This window comes from Crassostrea angulata, chromosome 4, assembly GCF_025612915.1.
Source record: "Crassostrea angulata isolate pt1a10 chromosome 4, ASM2561291v2, whole genome shotgun sequence".
Classification (NCBI taxonomy): Eukaryota; Metazoa; Mollusca; class Bivalvia; order Ostreida; family Ostreidae; genus Magallana; species Magallana angulata.
The window spans coordinates 34,892,763-34,916,982 of NC_069114.1; the positions used below are offsets into that span (position 1 = coordinate 34,892,763).

The 24,220-nt window shown below is 33.2% G+C and overlaps 2 protein-coding genes and 1 pseudogene across 3 annotated transcripts in view; 1 reads left to right on the top strand and 2 right to left on the bottom strand.

Moving 5' to 3' along the window:
* LOC128180414 (uncharacterized) overlaps positions 1-4,840 on the top strand; it is a 68,953-nt gene extending 64,113 nt beyond the window's left edge. For both annotated transcript variants that reach the window (XM_052848522.1, XM_052848523.1), the window contains exon 14: positions 1,156-4,840. In XM_052848522.1, the coding sequence (XP_052704482.1) occupies positions 1,156-1,422 (267 nt within the window). In that variant the 3' untranslated portion in view covers positions 1,423-4,840. The remainder of the gene's footprint in view (positions 1-1,155) is intronic.
* Positions 4,841-15,601: 10,761 nt separating this feature from the next.
* Positions 15,602-17,872, bottom strand: LOC128182240 (uncharacterized; annotated as a pseudogene).
* A 2,954-nt stretch (positions 17,873-20,826) lies between these two features.
* LOC128180417 (uncharacterized) lies at positions 20,827-23,889 on the bottom strand. Its single transcript, XM_052848527.1, has 4 exons — positions 23,789-23,889; positions 21,987-22,048; positions 21,582-21,770; positions 20,827-21,452 (listed from the first exon to the last, which is right to left on the bottom strand). The coding sequence occupies exons 1-4, from the start codon at positions 23,887-23,889 to the stop codon at positions 20,827-20,829; spliced, it is 978 nt and encodes a 325-aa protein (XP_052704487.1).
* Between the last annotated feature and the right edge of the window lie 331 nt (positions 23,890-24,220).

Genomic DNA, 24,220 nt, shown 5'->3' on the forward strand with positions numbered 1-24,220 from the left:
GAGCAGACCTGCGCTCTATATTTCCGAATGCAAAATATAAAGCAAAAATGAGAAAGTTTTCATTTGAATGCAATTAAGTGATTTAAGTGACGTCATAGATAAACAGCGAACAAGCAATAATTACTAAAATCAAGAGTAAAGTGTTAGTCGTCCACTATACAATGATTTATGAAGATTTCATTTTTATTAATATACAATTCTATTTAAAAATTGGTTAAAATCGGGGGCATATATTTGACCATACCGCTTAAGTCCTTTTCAAACAAATTTTAGCTAAACATTTCTCAGCTTATTGCAGATGTTTGAAATTTTAACACACTCTTTGTTAGGCATGCAATTTGGTGGGATCTATTTTTATACTATCGGACGCCAACTTTCTGTCAAGTGTCAACTTTGCATACTTTGTACATTCACAATAGAGCATGGGTATTACTAGTGAGCATTGGCTCACAGATATCTTGTTTCTAGCTTATTTACATTAAACACAAAGTGTACTTTTGTCTATGCAACCTGAATGCCCCAGTCGGAAAGCAACTAGCTGCCCATAACGTTCTCGAACAGAATATATACACTAGCAACACCAGCAGCACTTGAGGGAGGAACGAAAAACATGTGGCGACCAATGCTTCTATGATTTCATGTCAGCTTTAACACATTGTAATAAAAGCTAAGAGATGATGATTATTTATATAATTGATTTTAGCTTCATATAGTAGAATTGTTAAAAATGTCCTTTTTAGGTTCTTCACAGTCCAAACCTTTTGGGAGAATTCTGCATACAAGCTTGAACTTTTAAAATTTTACCGCTATTCATGAAAACAAAAGTTGCTGCATAACTGCGAATCTACACTCATTAAGCTACTGAGCACTAAAATCTATAAGCTGTTTATAATGGCTTTAAAATCGCCATGTTGTAACTTACTTTTATAAAAAAAAAAATAGAAGTTTTAAAGTGTTGAGGATCCATAAAGAACAATTTTAGAATTATTGGAGTGAAAAATTGAACTCTTTCTTTAAAAAATTGTCATGTCATTGTTCTTTATTTGTTTATTAGTTTTTTTATGAAAAAAAAGAAATTTTGATATAAAAGCTTAATTATTATATCAAAGGAATGTATAAATTTGATAACATGTCTATCGGTATTTTTTTCTTCAGAGAACTAGGGAATTGATGATAAATTTTGAAAATTGGAGATCGGCAATTCAAGAGGGTCGCTCTGGAATAGATAACATGGAGGAGACGTTGTTGGAGATTGAAGCTGATATTGTTATTCTTAACAGGTTATTTGAATTTGAAATTCCTGGACTTGAAAATAAAACTGAAGAAGAAGGTCAACAGAAGGCGAGTAATGTAAATAACATGGAACAAACATTTGAAGAATTAAATGAAATGTTTGATGAATTGGAAAAAAATTACAAATGAATGAAGTCAGAGGATCTGATGAACTGATCGATATTTTAAGTGTATATCAGTATGGTAGTACAACGTACATGTACATAAGCATCTTCGGATTGTGAAGAAGCAGAGTGGATCATAAACCCTTGGCTTATAGCAAAGATGCGTGAGAAATAGCTTGAGCTTGTGTTCAATATTTTCTCAGTTTTACAGCTGGAGAGAGTATTTAATTTATTAAGAAGTATTATTTTTTAATCATAATTATATTATCTTTCATGAAATGTTGGAATGTTGAATAAGTATTTTGTTTCTTTGCTTGATACATTTTACCTAATCTTAATTTGATTTCTAATATACATAAAACAAAAGTGGAATATCTAATATTAACATTTGCAAAAATTAATTTTTGAAACAGCATATGAACCTTCTTGTTAAATTGAACCATAAATGTAATTATATGTAAACATGTATTATGTTTTCAAACATAATACATGGTGTCTATTTTTGATCAAACTGTGTTTTTTCTAAATCTATATTTCTTGTACTTTTAACATGCATATGTAATTATCAACTTTCATTGATAAAATATTATTTTATTATTCTTACAATAATAAAACTACCATATACAAGATTATCCCCCCCCCCCAGGTAATTTTTGGTTTTTTAGCTCACCTGAGCTGAATGCTCAAATGAGCAATTGTGATCACCTTTTGTATGGCATCCGTCTGTAAACTTTTTTTTAGGTCACCTGAGCTGAAAGCTCAAGTGAGCTATTCTGATCACCTTTTGTCCGTCGTCCGTCTGTCTGTCCGTTTGTAAACTTTTCACATTTTGAACTACTTCTCTAAAACCACTTAACCAAATTCAACCAAATTTGACTCAAAGCATTCTTATGGAAAGATTAATATAAATTGCATAAATGAAAGAAAAATTTTCATTGAAAGCGGAGAAAACCTCAAAACTGTAAAAAAAGGGGGGTGCATTTTAAAAAATCTTCTTCTCAAGAACTACTGAGGCAAATTCAACGTAATTCAGCATGAATAATCCTTATGGGAAGGAAAATATAAATTGCAAAAATTATGGGCTAATTCTCTTTCAAATCTGAGTTATTACGAAAATAATAAGAAAGAAAAGGCGTGTTTCAAGCAATTTATAGCATCCATGAGTCTTGGTAAAATGGGTAGTCATGACCGGGCCAGGGCAAAACAAAAGATTGACATTTATTAATCTGCCAATTTCATTAAAATTTCAAGATATTTACTGACCAGTTTATTTGTATTCGCTGTAAATATTGCTGCAAAATAATGCGTAATTGGAATTGACGATTGCCCATATGTCCCGGCTTTTGTTTTGCCCCGGCCCGGGTTTGCTTACCCATTTTACCAAGACTCGTATTCCATAATTCTAAAACGAGGTTCTTTGTTTAAAGTAGCCATGACACTATATGATAAACGGGTCGATCTGGCAATGATGAATTTGTTTGTTGTGCAACAGTTCGTGTACGAAGGGAATCTTTGAAACATGCAAAATACATTGGTGCCGATTTTGTGAAGTAAATTGAGGCTAAATATTTCAATGCGTTGACAGTTTTCACATATGACGGTGTTGTTAGCTTGTTGTGATTTTCGTTTCGTTTTCATTTATGCTTTGCGTTAACCTGGTCACTGTCGCTTGTATTTCCTGATTTTTTACGTATCAAATCAAACAGACACTTTGGTAAATCAAACAGTTTACTGTTTACCTTAAGCAACATCTGATGTATTAAGAAAGAACTAAAATGCAATTCATTCAGGCTATCGGTAATTCGGTATCATCTTTTGCGTAATGGTAGAATAATGCAATATGTTTTGTTGAGATGCTCGGCATTTTCTCGAGTCTATTCAGTTTAAATAGAGTTTAATATCGCTGACGGAAATATGTAGGTATATACATGTATATGATTCATTTTGAAAAATAAATTGTGTTCTTTTTTTGTTATAGTGCATGTTTCTTGTGTTTAATTGTTTACAATTTCTATTTACTAACTATATTTGAGTGTTCGGCTTCGAATTATAAGCAAGATACAGAGATTTGCTAACAACTCTATGTTTGTACACAGATTTGAGGCCATTCATTTTTGTCCAATTTAAATGCCGAATAGGAAATACCAAGTTAAAAATCTTAAGCTGAATGTAATAAACTCATGTGAACAAAATATGACTAAAACCTAGCAAAATTTTGAGCTCATCTTGCTTAATATAATTCTACGATTGACGCTGAAATTTTGGAAATTCTATATGAAGTTATTTAGAGTAAGTTAAATACTTGTACACAAACAAAATTAAAGAATGATATGCTGTATATAACTACTTTCTTGGGCCCCCTCTTTATACAATGAATAATGTAAAATGTGAGTAAATAAAAACGACATCGTTAAAACAGTTTCCATAGTTCTGACACATTTCTGTTGCGGGGATAAAAGAATTATCGCTATTCCTAAGAAAATATTACAGCGGAAAATTATCCTGGTTTGTAGCCATTTGTTATTTTTGAATAAAAATGAAAATAATGGGTGGGCCATAGTAAATTAGAGTGATGTGCCTGTCAATACGGTAAGCTCTTTAACATGTCACGTGACAACATTTTTCATTCCAGTGTATTCATCAATCAAGTGTGAGTAAAGTTATAAAAGTCCCGAGTTTACGCGAGGTAAACAACAGTAATTTAACTATAATGGAGAAAACAAATTAAATTGTTGAATATTTTAAATTTGAGAAATTGAGCGCATTGAGATGCACGTTTCTTCTTCACATATATACATGTAGGATTTTTTTTGATAAAATACAATAACTATTATATTTTTTAAAAAAATACAATAACTAGTAAGTAGTTGAGGAATAAAATGTACCTATATGCTCTCATATATTTTGATCGCTTTTTTAAGTGGGGGAGGGGGACAGAACGAAAATACAGGGAATTAGAAGTTATATTACAGTGTACCCCTACCAAATATTGAGTTCTATATCTTGCGTAGGATTTTCTTATTCTGTGTAAAAACAGTATTTCATGAAGGTACAATGTCAAAGATTTCGTGTATGCAAAAATAAGTGTAAAATTCGAATACTTTACAATATTTACATATTTACACATTTTGTCCGTCCGTCTGTCCGTAAACTTTTCACATTTTCAACATCTTCTCAAGAACTACTAGGCCAATTTCAACCAAACTTGGCACAAATCATCCTTAGACAAAGGGGATTCAAAGTTGTGAAAATTAGGGGCACACCCGTTTTCAAGGGGAGATAATTAGAAATTAATGAAAAATTTCGAGAAATTTTCAGAATCTTCTTCTCAAGAACCAGAAAGCCAGGAAAGCTGAAACTTGTGTGGAAGCATCCTCAGGTAGTGTAGATTCAAAGTTGTGAAATACATGACCCCCGGGGTAGGGTGGGGTCACAATGGGGGGTCGAAGTTTTACATAGGAATATATAGAGTAAATCTTTAAAAATCTTCTGCCCAGAAACTAAACAGCCAGGAAAGCTGAAACTTGTGTGGAAGCATCCTCAGGTAGTGTAGATTCAAAGTTGTGAAATTCATGACCCCTGCGGTAGGGTGGGGTCACAATGGGGGGTCGAAGTTTTACATAGGAATATATAGAGTAAATCTTTAAAAATCTTCTGCCCAGATACTAAACAGCCAGGAAAGCTGAAACTTGTGTGGAAGCATCCTCAGGTAGTGTAGATTCAAAGTTGTGAAATTCATGACCCCTGCGGTAGGGTGGGGTCACAATGGGGGGTCGAAGTTTTACATAGGAATATATAGAGTAAATCTTTAAAAATTTTCTGCTCAGAAACTAAACAGCCAGGAAAGCTGAAACTTGTGGGGAGGCATCCTCAGGTAGTGTAGATTCAAAGTTGTGAAAATCATGATCCCTGGTGGTAGGGTGGGGCGCAATGGGGGGTCGAAGTTTTACATAGGAATATAAAGAGTAAATCTTCAAAAATCTTCTTCTCAGAAACTAATCAGCCAGGAGAGCTGAAACTTGTGTGGAAGTATCCTCAGGTAGTGTAGATTCAAAGTTGTGAAAATCATGATCCCTGGTGGTAGGGTGAGGCCACATGGGAGGGGGGTGTTAAAGTTTTACATAGGAATATATAAAGTTAATCTTTAAAAATCTTCCTCTCAGAAACTAATCAGCAAGATGATTCTTTATAATTGTTAAAACTTTGGCTCCAGGACAATTCTTTGGCCTCACAAGAAGGTTCAGAGTTTGATGTAGCTAAATACCCCATATATAAACAATTGTAAAGGATCTTTTTGAGAACTGCAATACTCAACATGTGATATGACTATAAAATTGAAGCAGGCAGCTATTTTTTCATTAGAATCTTTTGTATTACTGTATTGAGTTATTGCCCTTGATTTATTGATTCTTGATTATTTTAATTAATGCATCCACTGTTAACCAATTATTGTGATGATTATTTTTATACAATAATAAATATTCAATGTATATAAGTTGTTCTGCATAAAAAGTTTTGGGGTAAGCCGGATTAGTGTGTTTATTTTTGATTTCCAATTTTTAGATACTATGAATTATTTTAGGCCGGCACATATATAGGGACAGTGTCTATTGCATATGAAAAAGCAACTGTCTGGGGTTAAACTTGAACAGGTATGGAATGATTGAGTGTGTGAACATTCCTGCTCTATCTAATCTACGTGTTTTCTAACCTTTGATACAAAGTGTGCGGTCATTCCTGCCTTGTATTGCATTAAAACAAGTGTGCAGTCATACCTGCTTGTATTGGTGGTGGTTGCGGCGGAGCACTAATGTATGGTCATCCCTGCTGGTGTTCAGGCCTCTCTAGCGCATGTGTGCGACACTCCCTGCTTGCGTTAGGTTGAGCTGTTGGCGCAAGTGTGCGGTCATCCCTGCTTGCGTAAACGTTGGTACCTGTTGAGTTGCGTAGGTGTGCGGTCATCCCTGCCTGCGTAATGTTGAGTCCATATATATGTGCAGGAGCGGTGATTAAAGTCTGCTCTTGTAAATATTGGCAGCAATCAGGGCTATCCGAGTTACAAGGGGGAAAAAGGGATTTTATTAATACAGGATCTACATGTATTATTGTACATTGTTCAGATTGTTTGTATTATGACTCCATTAAGCTGACTTTATCATACCTATTGTTCCTCAGGTGAGCGATGTGGCCCATGGGCCTCTTGTTTGTTATTCTACCGAGGGCCATATGGCACAATATCTTTTGAACGCCCATTGTTGCTCAGGTGAGCGATGTGGCCCCATGGGCCTCTTGTTTGTATTTTGAAAGTCACAATTTGTTGTTTTCTCTTAAATATATAGATCATGGTTTGCCATGTAAAATAAGTCAGAAATAAAATTTGATGGAAGTACCTTTGCGATTTTTAAATGTAGTAAATGTTAATAGCTTTATCACAATTTTTATGCCCCTTCAAAGAAGAAGGGAGGGCATATTGCGTTCCTGATGTCTGTTGGTTGGTCCACCGACAGTTTTGGTTCATTTTCTTTGCAGAGGTTGCACGTACTCCAATGAAATTTGATAAACATATTTAATGTCATAATAATATCTAGGTCAAGTTCAATTTTGTGTTCGATCGAGCAATTTTTGACAAAGTTAAATTATTTAACAATTTTATCCAAATGATTGCTCTCTCTCTCCCTCTCTCTCTCTCTCTCTCTCTCTCTCTCTCTCTCTCTCTCTCTCTCTGTTCATGAGCATAGCTATTTATTTTAGATAGACTCACATAAAGTGTTTGAATGTGTTGGTCCGATCTTTTTAATGAAAAAACATGATTTTTTTTACAAATAAAATCCACTGTCAATATAATGGTCCATTAGTGAGGAGATACGTATTCCCTGTAACTAATACCGGTATGTTAACAATATAAGCCAATAACAATAATCATAAATTACATGTACCTCTATAGTCTTTACGATAAATTGTTACGCAAGTCATGAAGTGGTGAAAAAAGTGTTGCATATTAAGAACAAACAAAATATACAGACTCATGTTACAGACTGTGAGATGAATTAAAATTTACGATGTATTTTTATAAGTTTTACTTAAATGAATTAATTAAGTACCTAAAGATGAAAAATTTACTATCTTTTCCTGTGGATTATCTTATGGATTAATATATCAAATATTATATAGTTCTCACTGGCTTAAGCCATAGAACCAAAGAGTTATATATATAAGGGGTCAACAAAGAGACACTGAAATCCATTTTGTAAAACGATTGAAAAGCATTGTATTTCAAATAGCGTGCAAAAATGTATCCATATTAAAAAAAATAAACTGGTCTGTTGCTATAAAATGGAGATTTAAAAATACAAAACTTTTGTGCCTGTAATACTAATGTCAGGTTAAAACAACTGATTGTAGATGAATTTGTATTGGCAGAAATTAAAAAAAAAAGAATTGAGTGTGCAAAATTGAGGGTTTGTTATGAATTTAAGTATGTCTAAGAGTGTACATAATTTTCAGATGAGGAAAAATAAAACGGAACCCCCTTCGCTGCTAAAAAAGACACGAAATCTTAATTGATATGAGTTACCTATTAAAAGAAATATTCTGAATTCCCCAGTATTATTAGTATTTCCTATCAGAAAATTTATTAAATTAAATTGATCGTCAAATTGATATTTTACACACTTGTATCAGAAATTTACATGAAATTTTAGAAATATGTATTCGTTACCAATAAAAGCATCGTTTTCCTCACATGTGTAAAGTGTTATTTCCCGCGTTTGTGCGAGATATGATCTAGTTGTCCATATAACCAACAGTTTACGGTTTTTGTGCTCAGTTACCATCTGATTCTCATTCACTGAAACAATCATGACAAACATAAAGGTGATAATCATGTCCATATAAATATATTAAATAACAAGTATATACTTATTTTAAAATAACAGTTTGTGATCAAATTATAACATGTTGCTCATGCTTTTATATTGCTGTTCTATAATAGTAGATATTTACATTTTCCAGTGTCTTTGCCTGTGATAACACTACATATCAATTTTGTACTATATAACCCATAACTCTTGCCAAATTGAGGCCCCAGCGGGGTTGGCTTATTTATGTTTAAATATTAAATCGTACGATGGCTTAAAATTATATAAATATAAGGAATCATTCTTCATAATATTCAAAGAATGATTCCTTATTCCTTAAATATGTACTGTTTTGGCGACCAATGTCATAACCAAAACGTCAGTCAATAAAGGTTTATTAATATATGGCTTTACTTTATCTATCATGCTTTAAAATATGTTATTATACTTTCATGTTAAATACTGAAATCTGATTGGACAAGACGCAGTTGATAACCCGTTCTATTACCCTCAGCGTTAGCAACAGACCTGACAACGGGTAACACAACGAATTGTTACATGCGCGTACGGGTTGACGTAGAAATCACGTCATTTCTACATAAAAGCAACTGAGTTTTCTTTTAAAATAAGGACCTACGCTTCGCGTCAGTTGACAACGGTTTTCTCGGGGTGTCAGATTCAACTGTTACCCTTCCAAACAGGCACTATTTTAATGTTTCTTGTATGACCCTTTCGAATGTGTTGCATTTTGAGCAGCATGAACTATAGTTCATTTTTGACACAGGCGTCGGAACTGGGGGCTAGAGGAGTTGCTCCTCCCCCCCCCACTTCTTTTGCAGAGTAGACATAACCTTATCATAATCTTTTAAAAAAAATATTTTTTGCTTGTCAAGATTTCTAATGTCTAGCCGCCCTTTCCATTCGACGCCACTGTTTTATATCTTATGCCTGCAACTTGCAAGTCGTTTCAACTAAACACACATATCAATGAAATTGAATATCATATTCTTGTGCACTTTTTTATACCCATTCATATGATAAATGTACAAAAACAGTAAAATAAATTTTACAAAATTAATTCATGTTGAGATTGCTAGTCCAGTCTAGATTAAACTACTTTTAATTCATTATCATAAATAAATGTAGCTACATATATATCGAGTGCCAGATCTACATGTAGTATATGACCTATAACTCAATTTTTTTTCCAAAAGATCTATTGGTAGTAGTTAATGCTGTGTTGTTTTTTTTTGGGGGGGGGGGGGGGGGGGGAGAGAGACTGTAGGCATTCGGGTACATTTTATTAGTGAAAAGTTGACAAAACTCCGAAATTTGTTTCTTATTTCCTTCATATTTCTTTGAAAAGAAGTTTAAAACATGATTTTACCTTTGGTTCACCAACATTTTTAGCCCTGTTTCACCATACCAAACAAAGTTATTGTTATGAGGCATCGTTGAAAGGATTTATATCTTAAAGAAGATGGGTGGATAAGGCTTGTAAAATGCCCATACGCGGTCGGACAGGCTACTAAAAAATTAAAGTATCAACAAATCTGATAGGTTTTTTTTAAAATCATTTAAAACAATATGTATTTAACGAATCATTGATTTGTAACCTGTAGGTATGTTCAATACTTGGAATATGTTGACTCAAACAGGCGTATACGTATCAAAACCTGCAAATATTGTCATTTTTTAGAATTTCAAGTCATTTTCTTTTATAGAGTGGGTCTGTGCTCCATATTTTTCTCATAGTATAATTAAGGTCCAACGGAAAACAAACCGATTTCAATCAACAAAAACGTGGAGAGATGACCCACTATACATTAAAAATATCCCAACAACTGAACGTATTGAAGAAATAATACAAGTCCGGTAATTCGTGACCTTAGTCACACATAATATTTAAAAATCCGCGTTTGTTGTGTCTGAAATGGCTCAGTGGTTAGAGTACCTGACATAAGCTAACCGTATATATCTAGGGTTTTTATGTTACGGGTTCGATACCACCAACATTTTCGACAATATTTTTTTTTCTTATTATTTGTTAAATATATTAAAAACTGACATTTAGAAATTTTGCTTTTGCAAAGTTGTATTATAATATATTTGAATAGATTTAATTGAGGAAAAATAAATTTAAAATTGTATTTCACTACTAAACCGAATGGGCATTTGCGCCATCTTATTCCCCCATCTTCTTTTATAAATCTGCAGGCACCTTTCATTTACTAGATCTTGACCTTAAAAGAAAAGACATTTAGGTTCTAAAAAGTGGCACTATTTTGAGTTTTGATATGCATACGCCAGTTTAGATCATTCGGCGTAACACGCCAAGCGGTGCAGACAAATTGAATACTGAGCGTTAGATGGTTATTTTTCAAAAGTACATATTAAATTGGTTAAGTAAGATTGAAATTTTCATTTAATCTTACAAAAATGAACATACTCAAAACACATGAAGACGTTTATATTTGTGCTCATGAATTAACAAAGTGTATTCATAGAAAAATATTTACGTCTATCAAGTATCATTCCCTCTATTTCTTACGAAAACTTATAGTTAATTCATAGCTCTATAGAAACAGCCAAACTGAAATCTACACACCCCATTTATTGATTGGTCGACCCTCACTGCTCAATGCCCCCCCCCCCTCCCCCCCCCCCCAAATGCCAAGTTTTGGTCTCCAAGTGTTGGCGTCTCCATATGAGTGAAAATGTTTGAGAGGGTTATTAAAGAATAAACAAACAACAATAAACTATAAAAATCATTAGCCCCTCATCCTAACACTGGAACTCCTGACCCAGGGGCCATGAAATTTATACTTTTAGATGAAGCATCCTTGCTCATCAAAACTATGAACGTATTTCATCTTCATAAGTCTCAGGAGCAGAGGAGAAGACTTTCAAAGTATCAATGCATTTATTTTGAAACCATTAGAGCCCCGGACCCAGGGGACATGAACTTCACAATTTTGGAAAGGCACCTGTGCCCATCATAACTATGCATTTATAGTTTGATTGCTATATAACCAGATGCAGAGATTTTCCAAGAATTAATACATGTTTACTACATAATCAGTGGAAGCATGCCCTGATATTAGAAACAATGACCCAGGGGCCTGAATTTCACAATTTTGGAAGAGGACTCAGTGCTTATTACAATCTTTCCAACAGTCTGACTGCTTGATATCCAGGAGTAAAAAAGAAAGATTTTTAAAGATTGCATTAAGGTGGCTCTATACACCACTTTTTGATGACGCAGTACGCAAAAAGTAAATCTGGAAGCATGCAATGCCGGTACTGTCTAATTTAAACTGAGGCGAATTGTATGGGGACCGCTCTTTTGAATAATTTGTTAAATGAATAGATTTAATTTGTTAATTGGAAAATTCATAACTTACAAGTAATGTGGTATGTGACACCTTCACATTGTGTGGTATTATTTATCAAAATAAACAATAAAATTAAGTATGAATTTTTAAATAGTTTCCTTCCCATTACCAATATGTTACACCGTAGCGCAGTGGGTTCACTACAAACCTGTAGGTCATGAGTTCGATTCCCGTTGAGAACCATACATTTTTTAACTTTCCTAAATTTTCTAAAACGTATTTTTTGGTTCAATACTGTGAAAGAAAATTCTAGACCAGTGAAAGTGTTTCAATTATAATATACTTTAATGCACATTAATATCGAAAGATGTTCCTTACCACCTTAAGGGGATGGGAGGGTTGCTTTGAATTTCTCTCAGGTTGGGATACATAAATCCTATTAGCCTTGTCAATTTTCCCCTTTATTTAGTTGACTTAGTTTTGCATTAAAGGGAATATATTTACTTTTACAGGCCTTTAATGAAATACGTATGTATTTATCATTCCAACATTATATTTAGGAAATTTTCTTCAACTCAAAAATGAAAAGTCCGCAAGGTGTTTGGGCCTTGGAACTTAGGAACGATAATCCTTACCTAAGGAACTTTCATACCAAATAAAATATAAAATATTTTTTGTGTTTATTTGCAATGATTTTCATTCAATTTTTTATGTCACAGTTATCAAAATACATTTTCTTACAACATCAAGCAATTTTTTTCAGATGATTTGTCAACAGAGTAAGAAAATATGAAAAATTATGTTTTGGGGAAATACTAAAAAAAATTGTAATAATAACATTTTTAAATGTTAAGTAGTGTTATATTTTTTTAAGTGTCCGAAGGAAATAACCATTATATGACAAAAAAATTCTCTCAATATGTCAATAGCTATCTTTTTAAAAAATATTTTACAAAAACAAAAAAAAACATTTAAAAATTCATTAAAAATACCTAGAGTATCCCTATCATCACTTTAATATTTGATAAATATATGTTTTGTGGTCTTCTATTGAAAATTGGAATAAACTGTGGGTGTATAGAGCCACTTTAATATAGATGATAATAGCACAGAAAAAAAGCTTAAAATGTTAACGCACTACACACAATAACATACAAAAGCAGATTGTAGTAGATCACCTGAGTTTACTCTGGTGACCTAATAAAATGTATAACAAAACATTTATTGATTCTTTGAGAAGTTTTATTCATTGAGCATAGTGATACATGTATGAATAAGTATTCAGAGATTCAAACTCTGCTATATATCTTTTTTTTGCTTTCCTACATTTTTAGCTCACCGAGACGAAGTCAGGGGGAGCTTATGCTATACCCTCGGCGTCGGCGTCGGCGTCCGGACCTGGTTAAAGTTTTTGTTGCATGTCCTGTATCTAAGCTATTACTTGTCCTATCTTCACCAAACTTGCATGGATGATGCATCTGGACCTACTTATGGACTTGAAAGACTAGGATGCTGAATCTGAGTCCTAAATTTCAGATGCTGGAGGAGGTTAAGGTTGTTGGACCAGGTTAAAGTTTTTGTTGCAGGTGCCCTTTGATAGCAATATCTAAGTTACTGCAGGTCCGTACTTCACCAAACTTGCATGGATGGTGTGTCTTATGATACTGATGCACCAGACAGGCTTGAGTGCTGAATCTGAGCTATAGGTTTCGGATGCTGGAGGAGGTTAAGGTTTTTCGAGCAGGTTAAAGTTTTTGTTGCAGGTGCCCTTTGATAGCAATATCTAAGTTACTGCTGGTCCGTACTTCACCAAACTTGCATGGATGGTGTGTCTTATGATACTGATGCACCAGGCAGGCTTGGGTGCTGAATCTGAGCTATAGGTTACAGATGCTGAAGGAGGTTAAGGTTTTTAGAGCAGGTTAAAGTTTTTGTTGCAGGTGCCCTCTGATGATGATATCTTAGTTACTACTGGTCCTAACTTCACCAGACTGCTATGGATGGTGCGTCTTATGATACTGATGCACCAGACAGGCTTGAATGCTGAATCTGAGCTATAGGTTACAGATGCTGAAGGAGGTTAAGGTTTTTAGAGCTGGTTAAAGTTTTTGTTGCAGGTGCCCTCTGATGATGATATCTTAGTTACTACTGGTCCTAACTTCACCAGACTGCTATGGATGGTGCGTCTTATGATACTGATGCACCTGACAGGCTTGAATGCTGAGTCTGAGCCATAGGTTTCAGATGCTGGATATGGTTAAGTTTTTTGGAACAGGTCACATGTTTAATTGATGATAGTACTATTTCAACTTGCATAGTGTAATATGAATGAATCACAGAGGAAGCTTCAGATGCAGAGCTTGATCTCCATTATCAAGGATGCTAAAAAATATATCTTAGTTATTACAGGTCCTAACTTCACCAAACTTGAATGGATTGTGTGTCTTATGATACAGATGCACCTGACAGGCATGGATGTTGAGTCTGAGCCATAGGTTGCGGATGCTGGAGCAGGTTAAGTTTTAATTGCTAGTGCCCTCTGATGATGATATCTTAGTTATTACTGGTCTGAACTTCACCAAACTTGCATGGAGATGCATCTTATGTATACTGATGCACCTGACAGGCTTGAATGCTGAATCTGAGCCTTAGGTTTCGGATGCTGGATGAGGTTTAGATTTTTTTGAACAGGTCACATGTTTTATAGATGATAGCTTGCATAGTTGATTTAACTATATTATAAATGAAACGCAGAGGTTGCTTCAGATGCAGAGCCTGATCTCCATTATCAAGGATGCTAAAGAAATCTCCTACCTCACTTAAACCTGCTTGATAGAAAGATGAGGTTGTTGTTAAATGATATAACATGATTCCTATGATAAAGTATTGTATGATATGAAACACTTTTGTTTAATATGATACATTATAATATCAAATGTTATATTGTAAAAAGTTATATGATACGATATGATATTGTATCAATTTTTTTAATATTTTATGATATTGTATCATGATATTGTTTTGTATAGTATTGTATATTATGATCCAATATTATATTATATCATACGATATTGTATAATATGATATTGGTTTCTGTAATTTACAATTATATCACGCGAAACTGTATTATATGATATTGTAATATTATATATTATCGTATCATACAATATTATATAATATGATATTGGTTTATATGATATATTATTGTATCATATGATACAATATGTATCTATGATATTGTATTATATAATATTTTACTTTATCACATAATATTGTATCATTTGATATGATACAATGTTATATCAAATTATATTGTATCATATAATACAATATCATATTATGTATCAAATATTATACAATATCATACAATACAATATATCATACTATATTATACAATATAATATCATGTGTTTCAATGTTATGATGTATTATGTAATATGATATTGTATCATATAATACAATATTGTATTATATATAATAATGTTTTATTATGTGATCAAATACAATAAGGTTTAACACAATACAATGTCATTTCATATTAACAATATCATCTTTGTTTATTGCAGTATTTTATTGTATTATATGATATATATTGTTAGTATGATAGGATGCAATATTTAATTTTATATATTATTATATTGATTAATATATGAACATATGATTATCATACAATTTTTTAACAGATGATATATGATTTTGTGTCAAAACAGAATCCATGAATATCCAAGATCATAAAGTATGATTTTCATACAATATGATAAAGGTGGTCTCATAGGGGTGATGCCTCGTCTCGGTGAGCTTTGTAATCTGTGATTACCTATGTTTATTAAAGGGGTGGGAATGAGGGGATGTTCCAAGTATAACCCCGTAGAGCTCAGTAGATCTAAGGAAATAAGGCTGACAGTGCTTTAATTCAGCTACTGTTTTCTCAAGATGGAATTCTGAATGAAAATGTCACCTAATACATCACAAGTAAGTCTGCCCAATCCTTCATTTTGTAAAAGTTTGCATTTTAAAAGTCATCTGACTCAAAGTCTAGTGTTTTGCCACACTGAATTAATTCACTTATTGGCCACTTTTTTACTGAAGGGAAAGCAGGAGCACAGCTCTTTAAGGATTTTGAATAGATATCCCATTTACTTGCAACAAGTTGCCTAAAATTTGATTTACATCTTTCAAGTAAATAAGGCTTTGCCTTATTTAATCCAGTACAAAATATTCTGTAGTGTAAAACCTTCCAAATAATAACAACAGTCTCATCAATGAGAGTTCTATTTTCTCGGAGGTCTAAATTGAATAAAAGAATTGGATTGCTGCAGAGTAAAACATAATTATCTGCATCATACATCATAATTTCAAGCTTATCAGGGGAAATAACAATATTTGAAATCATGTGGTGTAAAACATCAGGGTGTTTCTGCTTTCGAACTAGGGAAAACACAATTGTTTTTGCTATAACTGCTTGTGACAGAGTATATGTTCTGGTAATGCTTGCTTGACCTCTTCTATTGTTTTAATCTTGTCTGGAGAATTATCATTGTTTGTTTCTGAAATTTCAAAGAGAGGAAAGTATTTCATTGAAATAAAAGTACACACCTAACAAATGGTTACAGAGAGGACACCAATGAACCCCCTTCATATTTTTAGATCTTCAAAATAAGTCAGTAGCTGAGCAGTTCAACAGCTGTTTGAAGTGATTAAAAAGGCATTGTCCTGTTCTTGTATGCATAATTTGCATACAAAATAACATATGGAATCTCATATTAATTGCTTTTATATCTTTTGGCAACAGTTTTTTTCAGTTTCGAGCAGAAAGAAGCCATTTCAAGAAATGTTTACATTCATATTCTCAAATGTACAAGATGGCAGCACATCCCACTAAAAAAGTTAAACGAAATTTTTTTTTACTATCCAATTTTTATTGAGCCATCTAACCATTATGTGGGCCAGTAAAGCTTGAAAAGGCAAGGCGTACATGGCCCTTAAGGTGTTAACTGTTAACCACGACCCTGTACCACAGACATCTTCAATGAATTAGGTAATACCTGTCCTTTAGGAGCAATTAATTATCAACCTTGATCAACCCCAGATAATATTTGTAAAGTTTTGCATACATGTACATGATTTGTTTCTTGTGTTTTTGTCAATGTGTAAGACAAAAAAAATTGAAATGGAATTAAAAATTTTTTTATGATCCTTACCATCCTGTACATCAATTTTTCTTTTTTGAAATATTTTCTTCAATATCCAACGCAGTATTTGCCATGGCAGGAATTCTCAGATGTGAGGAGAAGACAATATCAATAAATCCATGCCAAACTTGTTCATGACCTAAAAGTGATTGCAATTATTTAGTTTTGTATAACAGGTGGCCGAAGGACCTAACAGTCACCTGTGTATAACACAATTCTGTACAGAAACCATGGGAAGGTAAATAAATTTATTATCTACCCATCAATTTTCCCTTTTCTTGTTGCTGTTGAATTTGCAGAGTGTGATCCAATTTTTCAGATCATCACAACGTGGTTTTCTGAATTCATGTCATGCTATGTGAAACAGATGACATATTACAAAAAAATTTCTTTTGTATCAAAAAGTCCCTTTAAAATGCTTTGTTTAATAAATGAAGGGTATATACTTGATCATAAAACTTTTCTTTCATTAGATTTGCTAATTGCAGATGGTTATATAATAAATGTATCATCATAACGGTAACTTGATCCAAAGAGCTGTCCGTATCATGTCCCGATGACTTGAGCGGATCATCAGCTCTAACTTGCTCTGCATCTGCTTTGATCTGATTATCCATGCCTGACAACAAGACACGATATGGTTCTTCCGATCACGTGACTGTTATAATAACAAAAACTATCACAAAAAGCTGCATGGTTTACACGAAAGGCTGCATAAAATGCTTTTGACATGTTTCTCACATGCTTTGTACATGATTCTCCTAGTATTCAGAGCCTCATAGACATTTTTTAAAGTCAATACAGATTATCGATAGGTTACAGTAGTTAAGAAAGAAATCTTTCAAAATAAATTTAATAAAAACTTGCTGCAACGTAAAGTATTATAACAATAGGCCCAAGGGCCACATCCCTAACCTGAGCACACTGGCTAGTAAAATGTAAAAATGAGTTTAGTTTTAAAAAGGTTGGTTATGTATGCAATCACACCTACCCCCTCCCCCTGTGACAGAGGGGCCAAACAATGTTTTCCTGAAAAAATGTCCATACATGAGGAATTTTGTTGAATGGGCAGCACGAGGCATGCTTCCCATCATTTAAGCTACTTATATTTTTTTTTATCTAAATTTATACTGAAATTAAAACTATGATGAGTTATAGTAATTCAGTTATTTTTAAGCATTGAGCACAACCCAAAGCGCTTACTGTCAGCATAAAACTACTTCTGTTCACAATTCAGCACCACTAAGGGAAGTAGATAACTCTACCGTATCGATCTTCTTAAAATATGCAACTGGAAATCCCTGATTCTCTTTCGGCGCAGTTCTATCAATTGGAGAATAGTTTGTTTCTTTAACACCCAGGAGCAGAGGAGGAGATTTTCAAAGAATAAATGTTATTTTCACAATGTAATCATTAGAACCACTCCTTAACACCAAAACCCAACCCGCTTTGGTGATTTAGTTCCTCCAGTAAACATTCCAGCTGTACAAATATATAGTTGTTTTAATCCAAACTGATGACTCTCTTGTAATAATGATAATCCAACACCAACTATTACTTTGTTGAATCGAAATAGGCAATATGTTACAACTTATTGCGATGACCCCCTCCCCCCTTTTTCACCGTTCAAATATGGTGGAATGCTGATCTGTTTTTAAATCAGGATTATACACGTGCACAGCATGGTGAACATCTCTTTTACTTGAAAACTCTTGCTCGCTGTTGTTATATTACATCCAATATAACATTTTCATCAATTGTGAATGTAAATGCTGACACATTAAACATGCAACGGTTAATCTTTTTTTGTGGAATATTATGATATTGCTTGATCCCATTGTCTGCACTTTTTCGGAGAATGTAACTTTTAAACCTTAGATATGCCCGACGTCATGACGCCTGTAATAACAGCATACTTTTAAAAACCCGTTAGTAATAAAGCATTTACGTTTTAACATGTTATAGATGTATTCTAAATCTATGTGATAACAATTCAATAGTAACAACATTCCGTCATATGAAAATCTTTGTTTTATACCCAAATGTGTTTGATTATTTCAAAAGTGCTTCAAAATTTTGTTTAATGTTATCAGAAATTTCAAAAATCAACCTACAACCTGTTTATATTTTGTTCTAAGTTCTTCCAGATATTTTGAATTTATTTTTTTTAAGTATTTAGAAATTCTGTTTTAATATTTACAATAGAATAAGATTCCAGAGCTGCTAGATCATTATATAAACAAATCACAAGACTATGAAACAGGTTTTAAATCAAATAAAACAATTGAAAATGGCACGAGGAAATAAAACCTTTAATCCAAGGATGAGATCACATAGTAGCTAACACGGACTGGCCAAACCTCAGATTACTCCCTTTTTGATATTGGCACATCATATATAAATAAATATACTTTTACTTTTTTCGCTGTAATCCGGATAGTGGTAAAACCGTGATTACGGGCTATTTTTTTTACAGTTTTGAACTAGTGGCATTATAGTTTTTTAAAAAGAATCCGTAATCTACTAAATAACAGTTATATCAGGAACAAAGATTTTTTTTAAAAATTTCCTGAAAATCATGTTATTGAAAAAGATATTCGTATCCAAGCCATCTTCTAATCAGGAAAAATGAAATCGAGCAAAGCTTTTTCTTGCATTCAGTAGTGTCAAAGAAAAATTGTTTAAGAGAAAACTCCTATTATTGTGTAAATATCTGATTGAGTCGTCTCCCTTACAGATTTGGCACTTTTGGTTTTCCAGACATGAGCAATAAAAGAAACGTAGTACTTCTTTTCACTTTTGTGTAATTTTGGACGACCATAGTGTTATTCGCCAAACCTTTATTTTTCATATTTTTTGAAAGGGGAGAGTCTGTTAAGATAATGCTGTATTTATAATGGATTTCAAAGCTTCACAAATATCCTTCCAAACAAAGTTAAAATTATATAGCAGAATCCAGTAAATATGCTACCAAGCCTCTTTCTTTACTCTTTGCTGAAATTCTTACAGTAGTGAAGGAGAACTTCAAGAGCACTGTACAACAATATATTCCAAAAACGTTATGAATCAGATGTAAATACAATAAATATACTGGTTAATTCGGTAAATCCCAGTGAGCTTGAAAGAAAAGGTACCACAGATTCTGAGACATCTGTTTCATATTTGAATATTTTACAAGAAAAAGACCTTAATGGTAACCTAACAACAAAATTATATAAAAACGTGATGATTTTAATTTTTCCATCGTCAAATTCCCTTACTTATGCAGCAATATATCATCATCAACTGCTTATGGGGTTTCTGTCTCTCAGCTTATTCGTTGTGCAAGAGCATGCTCTACGTACGAACAATTTCATAAAAGAGGCCATCTACTATCAAAATATTGGAAAAAGAATATAAAAAACCTCAATTAAAATCATCTTTATGCAATTTCTATGGTCGATACAATGACTTTGTCAGCAAGTACAATGTTTCATTAGGACGCATGCTGACTGACGTTTTTCATACTTAATAGACCATGATTATTTATACACCAAACTGACTACGGTTTCTTCCATTTTTCATGATCTTAACACACAGCGGGTGCGATTGGTCGGCAGTAGATGCTTACTCCTCCTAGGCACCTGATCTCACCTGTATCTTAATAGAGGTCCGTGTTCCTCTATTCGCTATATGGATTTTTGTGATGATAGTTTTTGTTTTGTCATTTTTAATTTCATCAAATAAACATAGTAGAATATATGTGAGAGAGCTTGGTTTAATCATTTATTTTTTCAACAGAAAAGGTAAATGAATTTGCAAAAGAAAACCATGAGCTTGGGATTTGCAATTGCACTTCAGAATAAGATAAAAAAGTTAAAACAATTAGTTATGCAACATAAACTTATAATGTGAACTATTCAAAGTGTGTTAGGTTTGAAAAGTTTCTTTTATGGCTGTCTACATGCGTTTGGTAGTAGTTCTCTTTTACTCAGTTACTTTCTCTCTGTTTGTGTCAGACATTTCAGCCGAAATCGGGTACCTGTTGCCATGTTGAGAAAATACATTAGGTCATAGGAACATATGTAGCCGATGAGAACTCGGCCCCAGGATCACAGCAGGTGCTATTCGTCGGTGAAGCAACAACCTCAATGTACTTTGGCCATGTTTTGTTCTGTTCCGATCCCTCTTCCGCCTGTAAATTAACGTTGATGTTTGATTGACACGGATGTGGATCAATTAGTTTGTTAGAGGCATGAACATGATAATTATCAACAACAGTATAAAGAGAATCCGTGTTTCGAAGATTGATGTTTACCTGAGGCAAAATTTCTGACTCCAACGATTGGTCTGCATTGTAAAGGTTATACGGTTTTAAATATACTCCATAACTGCTTTGAGATGTTGAATTGTTTCTCTTAAAGCATTTGTTTCGAATCTGTGTTCCAACAAAAACAGCAAACAATACGACGAACAAACCACAGAGCATCAATATTCCAACCAATATTGAAGTATCTATGTAGGAGGTATCATTATGTAAATTACTGGTTTCCATGAACTTCTGATTTTGCAGACTTGAGGTAAAGATTATGTCAATGGCTACATTTGCTGTAACTGTTGTTTCTCTTGTAACAAACGCTGCTTTAATTCCAGATTTTGTTGTTCCGGTATTTCTTGTATTTTCTATGTTTTCTAATAAATGATAAAGCATTAAATGTAAGTAAAATCTAAGAATTTTCTAAGAATTGTTTGAAACAGTCCATGTATAGACTTCGTAGAACTTCTACACGACATGTGTGCATCACTAGTGTACATAGTTACCTTCAATTGTTGTTTTAACAGAGGTAGCTGTTGTTGATAATCTTATTGTTGTTGTCGGTAAGACGCAACCGAATGATGGGTGACATGTTTCAGCTCCTTTGCAAGTACATGTAAACTGACATCTTTTTCCGTAATGTGGAGGACTACACACTTTGGCGCATTTTGGACCCAAATATCCTATTTGGCAACCTGGATTTTTCAAAATCAGAATGTACTAGCAGTAAGTGGCTGGAAATTGGCCTTATTTAAAATTAGATTCAACATTCTGTATACCAAATATTTTGTTGTTATCATGCAAATTGATCTCAAAACTCTATTTCAATGAGTTTAAAGTTTTGAAACGGCATTTCAAAATATTGCGATTTTTGCTAGACAAGTGTTCACATAGAAATAGTTTGTACCCACCGACACACTTGTTTTGCTCATTGTCCCAAACAGAATCTGGACAACACCTTAAGCGGGGGTAACTGAAAAAGTTATGAAACATAGATGATAAGAGAAAGAAAGTTGGTCAAGTAATTGACCTGGGTTTTTATTTCCACAATAAATTGTTTGCGATTCTGGTTTTCATCTGTTTTTCATTTCTAGGTTGATATCAAAAGAATTTGAAACCGACATTTGATCTCTAGATGTATACTTAAGACTTTAATTTGTATACCATAAATTTGCTACTAGTATCACGTATAACTATACACACATATTTACATAAATCACGAAATGCGTTCTCTGGAGGCTCACTGATGGATATTTAAGAAATAAAGTACGAGTTTTCGTGAATGTTGCAGAATAACCTCCGAGGTCGAGATATGTTGTTTTGAAATATAAAAGCCGAGGCGTTAGCCGAGGCTTTTATATTTCAAACAACATTTCGAGACCGAGGAGGTTATCCTGCAACATTCACGATAACAAGAACTTTATTTCTATTCTACTAACAGCCCAGTATTTCTACAGATCGTTTCTCCTATAGAGAGACAATCTAGGTCATTTTGACGGCTGTTCCGTGTAACCCCAACGGTTTTGTTAGTAATGTTTACATGTGTATCGATCAAAGGAATCACATGCAGACGACAGAATTTTTCTTTGGATTTTTAATGCTCTTCACTTATTTATAAAATATCTTTGAATCATGTTCCTAATATTTTAAGGGCAATTTAATAGGATTATTACTACTACACGTTCTATATTTTATGTAAAAACACGCAGTGAAAATGTGGTGGGGAGGTCCTAGAAACAGCCGCATTGATCTCTTAAAAATAAACAGTTGAGGCAATACACATCGTTTTGACTGGAACTAACACGTGAAATTGACACGGTTTAAAAAAAATTACGGTTTGAAGTTGTACTTTCATGATCAGTGCGAAACAAACAGGTATTTCTGATTTGATAATTTACTGATGACGTTCGTGGTATATTGGAGAATAATGTCCGCGGCATCTCTTTGATCTCGGCAATAACTGTAGTAGAATGATTTATAAAAATAATGTAGAACATATTTTTGATAGCGCCAGTGGATTATATTTTGCAATTTTTACTTCTTTTATATCCTGATTGATTGATATAGACTGAGAAAAAATATACTGTTTATGTTTACATCTCTCTCAAAATCGTTTTCTATGTATTAAGTTATTTTATTTAAACTGAGAAAAAGGACGATAAACGTCGTTATTGTCAACAAGTACGTTATACTGAGGAAATGCCAGCTCTAGATCTTTTATATAAGGAAGGTTGCTACACCTTTTTGGGGCTGATGTTAATCCAGTCCGTGTGTGCTTTAAAAATAGCTTAAAAAATTATCAATTATTAAATCGTCCACGCATATATAGTCAACCGCAATACAAAATCGGACACTCTTTAATAAAATATACATTATTAACCATAGATTTAGATTTCTTATAAGATTTCCACGAATGAGTTGGACACTTTTGATAATGTTTCGAAGGCAGTTAAAAAATGCTAAGATTCATAGACAGATAATTATATTTATTTGAACTGGAAACAGGAGCTATACAAAACATAACGAATTTTAAAAAGAAATGTGAAATAAAATGGGAATGTAAAATTTCTGAGTCGGCTTGCTCAATCATTGCATTAAATCCCCCAAAACTTAAAAAAAAAACATCTACAGTACCATTCTCGGCAAAGGACAAAGACATACTTGTACAGCCACAACTCATGTCGTAACACGTTTAGTAATGTTATACACTTACCTTTGGCATAGGGAGTTTACAAGGCGGATTTGGAGCAAAATCACAAGAAGATAGATACAATGGTTCTTAACAAGTTCATGGCAATTTCTCATGATTATCATTATGTAACAATATTTTTCCTTTTATGAGCCTATTTTGTCGACGGCTATAATACTATTATATACCCGATTAGATAATGTCATCAGAATGTTATAAAAAATATTAAATACACTATCTTAATCCAAATTCCAGGAAATAAAACGAAACGCAAAAAATTAAATATACTTATAATATTGATATAAATTTAAATATATTAATTATTAAAGCATGCCTCCTATTTTTGAACGTTGTTCACAATCTCACAGTTGTTTCTACTTGATTATAAAGCAACAAACTGATCTTAGATAAACGGATATTAAAAACTTTTCAAGATCTTATATCCAGAAAGTCAAG

Coding starts and splice junctions, on each gene's coding strand:
- LOC128180417 (XM_052848527.1), bottom strand. CDS start 23,889: ATGATAATCATGAGAAATTGCCATGAACTTGTTAAGAACCATTGTATC. Junction 22,049..23,788: donor GTAAACTCCCTATGCCAAAG/GTAAGTGTATAA, acceptor TAACTTTTTCAG/TTACCCCCGCTTAAGGTGTT. Junction 21,771..21,986: donor TGAGCAAAACAAGTGTGTCG/GTGGGTACAAAC, acceptor TGAAAAATCCAG/GTTGCCAAATAGGATATTTG.